The sequence below is a fragment of the Varroa destructor genome, unplaced genomic scaffold (genome assembly GCF_002443255.2).
Source record: "Varroa destructor unplaced genomic scaffold, Vdes_3.0 BEIS01000001.1, whole genome shotgun sequence".
Lineage (NCBI taxonomy): Eukaryota > Metazoa > Arthropoda > Arachnida > Mesostigmata > Varroidae > Varroa > Varroa destructor.
Genome location: NW_019211454.1, coordinates 21,575,833 through 21,580,709, shown reverse-complemented (window position 1 = coordinate 21,580,709; position 4,877 = coordinate 21,575,833). Strand labels below are relative to the sequence as shown.

The 4,877-nt window shown below is 36.8% G+C and overlaps 1 protein-coding gene across 3 annotated transcripts; it reads right to left on the bottom strand.

The window, feature by feature from the left end:
- Positions 1-1,340: 1,340 nt before the first annotated feature.
- LOC111255470 (ATP synthase subunit d, mitochondrial-like) lies at positions 1,341-4,407 on the bottom strand. Of its 3 annotated transcripts, none has more exons than XM_022817466.2 (5): positions 4,267-4,407; positions 2,758-2,853; positions 2,187-2,324; positions 1,888-2,014; positions 1,341-1,793 (listed from the first exon to the last, which is right to left on the bottom strand). In XM_022817466.2, the coding sequence occupies exons 2-5, from the start codon at positions 2,848-2,850 to the stop codon at positions 1,615-1,617; spliced, it is 537 nt and encodes a 178-aa protein (XP_022673201.1). In that variant the 5' UTR covers positions 2,851-2,853; positions 4,267-4,407; the 3' UTR covers positions 1,341-1,614. The 3 variants fall into 3 exon arrangements, with proteins under 3 accessions (XP_022673201.1, XP_086835574.1, XP_086835571.1); XM_086979448.1 differs by lacking the exon at positions 4,267-4,407 and adding an exon at positions 4,203-4,221; XM_086979445.1 differs by lacking the exon at positions 4,267-4,407 and adding an exon at positions 4,091-4,109.
- Positions 4,408-4,877: the final 470 nt, after the last annotated feature.

Below are 4,877 nucleotides of genomic sequence, written 5' to 3'. Positions count from 1 at the left end.
TCTGAGGCCGTGGATTGCGAATACAGGAAGGGAAGCTGGGCAGATATTGAACCTGCTCACTGTTCGATATTGATGAGAGGTCTGCAAGCAGACGACACAGGGTTCCGCCCTTCGTTACTTTCCCTCATTAGGCTCTCCAATACGCTTTAAGTTTATTATCATATGAGTTAGCCTGAAAGAACCCATGCTAAACTGCAGCTACCCGTTGTGGAACGGCATCTACACTTTTGTATACGATGCTGGGCTGAACGGCTCAGCCGTGCAGTAACATAGCTAAACACGGTCAGACAGAAAACCATCTATTTAATAATCTTACAGATGCTTTTTCTTTTGCCGGTTCCTTCGGGTAATGTAATGAATGTTTCGGGTTTCATAACCGCTCCGTAAGACGTTAGTTATTACTTCAGACGACTGATTTCCAGCACGAAGGGAGGTGTGTTTACGCTTCGATTTGAACCCAAAACACCTTATGTACCCTTAGGTTGCATAGGTAAATACGTTGCCACTGGATTTTCATGGGGACCATCCTTCGAGTCTTGTTCCCTGTTAAATACTCAGACACCGTATCTTCTACGCTGTGAGTTGAGCGGCCACCCCCTTCACAACCGCATCGGTCTACCACGAAGATGAGACCGAATATAACAAATATGTATGTATATATATATATATATATATATGCAATCTTCAAAAGCACAAGATGAAGAAAAGTTCTTAAAAATCATGCTTTACCTCCTTAATTCAAAATTGTCGTTAGCTAAATCAAAATAGGAACATGTGCCCTGAAATACATAATGGGTCTTAAAAGCAAAACATTACATACGTTTTTCCACAAATGGTTTTGGTTTAAGTAAGCACAAAGCGTTTGCGGAGGTAGGACAACGACATTGGTAATTCTCTCAATTTCTCCTGCTGAAAGCATGCAGCGTAGTATCGAAGTGCACTAGCATACATATGTACCCCCATATTACTATTCAGTTTGTACTACAATGTTTAACTTACCTAGATGTTAAAAATCAGATATGGTGATAGCGTACTCGAAACTCTTGGTGAGTTATGATAATAATAATATAATCTATATAATATAGCTATTATAATAATAACTAATATAATATAATATAAAAGCAAGAACAAAAAGAGGTCAAAGCGGTGAAGCGATCATTTTACGTTATATTTACGTGTACATATTGTAAGATACCATTTAGGTCTAATGTTAATGAAACCTAATATCGTTAGGAACAGCATTAAGGGTTAAAATGATTGACTTGATAGTTCAAGTGAAAATTAAAATAACGAGATATTTGGACGTAATATTCTACTAACGATCTAATAAAACAAAGACGTTTTATGATTTCTATAACTGTACTTTATTTTCCTTACCTATATCGAATATGTTCGTTGGTATTATAGTTATCATTTTATTAGAGCGATAAAATCTTTCACACGGTTTTAATTCGTTTTCATTGTTTTCTTTAGGTTGTTACCTCATTATGCTTATCCTGATAGGCTAAAACAATTTCACGGCTCAAACTGACTAATGCTCAATCGTTTGTGCGTTCCCGCCCGTACAGTCGGTATCGCAGTCTGTATATCATATAAACTTTCTTAGTACGCTCATTAATGCTTCTTAGTCAATCTAGCTTTGAGTTCTTCTAGACCCTCAGCAACCTCCTCCTGGAACTTTTCTGTGTGCGGCCAGAATGTAGGCTTGTCAGGTCTAAATCCCCTTTCTGGGTAAGCCAACCAATAGTCCTCCATGGTCATGTGCTCCAAAGGAATCATTTTCTTCATTACGGCTACAATCGCACATAAAAATTCACAGTGTATTAGTTTCTATTTAAAATTATATAAATCAAGAACTCTAAACCCTTATCATCATATAAGACTCACCAATGCGCTCCTGATGGGATTGGATCCTAAGCTTCGACTCTGCGATGTCCTGCTTTGCCTGTTCATTTGCGCGTTTCGTTTCAGCTTCGATCTGCTGTATACTCTCTGCATCAGTCGGGTAAGGGATCTGATGAAAAGCCATACGGTACTAAGAATTAATGACGAATAGCCCATATGTGTTAACTTGAGAAACCTTACAGTGGCTAAGCAGAACGAAACATATAATGCTTGTATAAAATATATGTAGTGCTCACTATCTCGTGAGCCGACAGTACCACAACTATTTACACACCGCTCACCTTTAGCGCTTTGTACTTCTGCTCAAACTCGTCGACCAGCGCAGTATTGGGTAGACGTTTCCGATAGACCGAAAAGTCAATTTGGGGAAGATTCTCCGGAAGAGCGTACATGTTACGCAGGTAGGTTTCGCTTTTGGCCTTCGGAACATTATTGAACGTTTTAGGATATATATGAGCAACGTCACATTAGTAGTTACGATCATCCGCTTCTGTATAATAATTATTGATCTCAGAGATATAATCTTGATAATTATCGATTTTGGTCACCATCGTACAATGTGCTTGCGAATAGTTATAAAAAAAAAATTAAAAATACCAACACAACATTAAGCTAACAGTAAAATTAGTTCTATCAGTTACTATAATATTTTTAACACCGACAACTTAGGACGGTCACAACAATAGCATTTCTCTAGATTAAGTCGCAAGTTAAAAAAAGATGTATCACATAAAACAACCTAGTATTAAACTTAATTCTATTTTCAATTGAGTAAATCGTCCTAAAAGAACTCGTATATGATATGATTATTTGAAAACAAAAGATCATACACACAACGTGCACATGTCTCACCTTAAACGTCTGGAAGTTCGCAAGCTCGTCTTTAGGAATGTACTCCAAGAATTTGCCCCAGTCAATGGCGCTCTTTGCGATGCGACGAGCCATTTTCTTTATAATGAAACGGAAATAAGGATTTAAAATAGATATGCGTGAGACAAACTGTGAGTGATATAATTGAAAATAACGGTTACTGTGAAGGTGTTTATGTAGCTGAATAAAAAAACAAACATTCACGCTCATTTAGACCGATGGTCACATTTCTACAGGATAAGAGAACACTATTACATAACACCTTAGTAAGCTTTGGATACTAAGTTTATTTCGCTGCCATTATTTTCATTTTCTCACATTACCGACATGTCTACTAAGCCCAGGGATGTTTTAACTGGCCTTTGTGTTCAAGCCGAGTAGTACCTTCAGCATGAAACGTACATTCATATATTATATAAATAAACATATCATTAAAATAGCAAGCCAGGTAAATAGTAATAATAGTAACAAAAACAAAAAGAGGAAGAAGGAGAAGGAGAAGAACACGTTGCACTCATATAATGTTGCATTTGACTAAAGGTGAAACGTTGGCAAAACGGTTACAGTTGTCTTTGGGGTGTACGGCATACAAATTCATACTCTACACCGCATGTCAATATTTTTGGGCATGATAATTTTCACTGATTTGTAGTAAAAAACTTAAAGGCGTCATTTATATTTCTCAACTGCATGCTAATTGCACAAATTTTGTATACAGCTTTACAGGATAGTGTGATCACAGTGTCAAGGGTTTAAAAAAAACCTTGAACTGGTCGTTGGTAGTGAGCGACAATCTGTGGGTGAAATCCAGATGGTTACGAAAAACAGGCCATAATATATAATATTCCAGTGGACATTACATACAAATCGATCATGAAACTAACTGGTCCAGGGTAAAATCAGCATTTCCATAAGTGCGACTTCTACTGCGCCTTATCAAATCGGCCCGTTAGAACTGATCAATCTATAAATAACCTAGATGCATTATAAACTTTGGGATAAATGAATACCTGGTTGATAATTGATCTAGATCATACGAATACCGAACTCTAGATCTTGACAATGGCATTATTATTAATTATAATATTATTAGCATTATCATCACTTCTATTTCACTTCTAAAAATTAGGTGTTATTATTAATAGCCAACTTGCCACAATTCTAGTTATAGTGTGCTATGTTATGCCATTATTATAAAAATCCATGGAACTCAACCTAAATTAGTATTAACTTGCTAACATACAGGCCACAGATGGTTTAAATTTTAGTACATATCAGAGTATTATATGAAAAAAGTAGGCAGAAAGAATGTTGCCTTTTCTCTTAGCGCCCACTTGCTAGAAGCGCTATTAATGCATGTTTTTCATAATGAACGTTCTCTAATCTCCTTTAGACACAGCTTATATGATTACGTCTATGAGATGAACCTATTATAGATGCCATCTACTCATCTAATCTTGAAAACATTATGTAAAAGTCAAAGTCACTCACTTAACTGTGGACGAGCAAGGTGAACTTATGTTCCAAGGGTTTCACGCTGCGTCGGATTCTACCAGGTACACAGACAGACAGCCTTTAAGGTAGACATCAACGTACGCGACCCAGAAATCAGTAAAGCCGGGTCTTTATTGTTAGGTTAAATTTATCTACAGAAGTTGCCAAATATACTTAACATATATTTATTGAGCCTAATACAAAAATACTATTCAGTATTCTAGAGGTAATGATACTCTCAAAAGAGAGTTCGAATGTATACGAAGTGTTTGTGGCCTGTTGTTCTGAGATAGCTTCTAACAGTCCTGATGTCAACAAGCAGATGCGGCTTGCCCTCATTCTTCATATGTCTATGAAACAACGCTTAAAAAATGTGTTCCTGATTTTGACGGACGTATTGTTGTGGAGAGGAATATATCATTTGCAAAGTTTTTGCCCGTTATTGTGTGAATCTCTTAACATGTTTTATCCTGGTCAGTGTGCTGGTTACCGAAGTTGCTCAATGCAATCAGGCTTATTATGGACGCAATTGTTATAGGCAACAAGCCTACGCCAAAGCTACAGTTCGAGTAAATCGTTCATTTCCATGCGATTTATATATTTATATT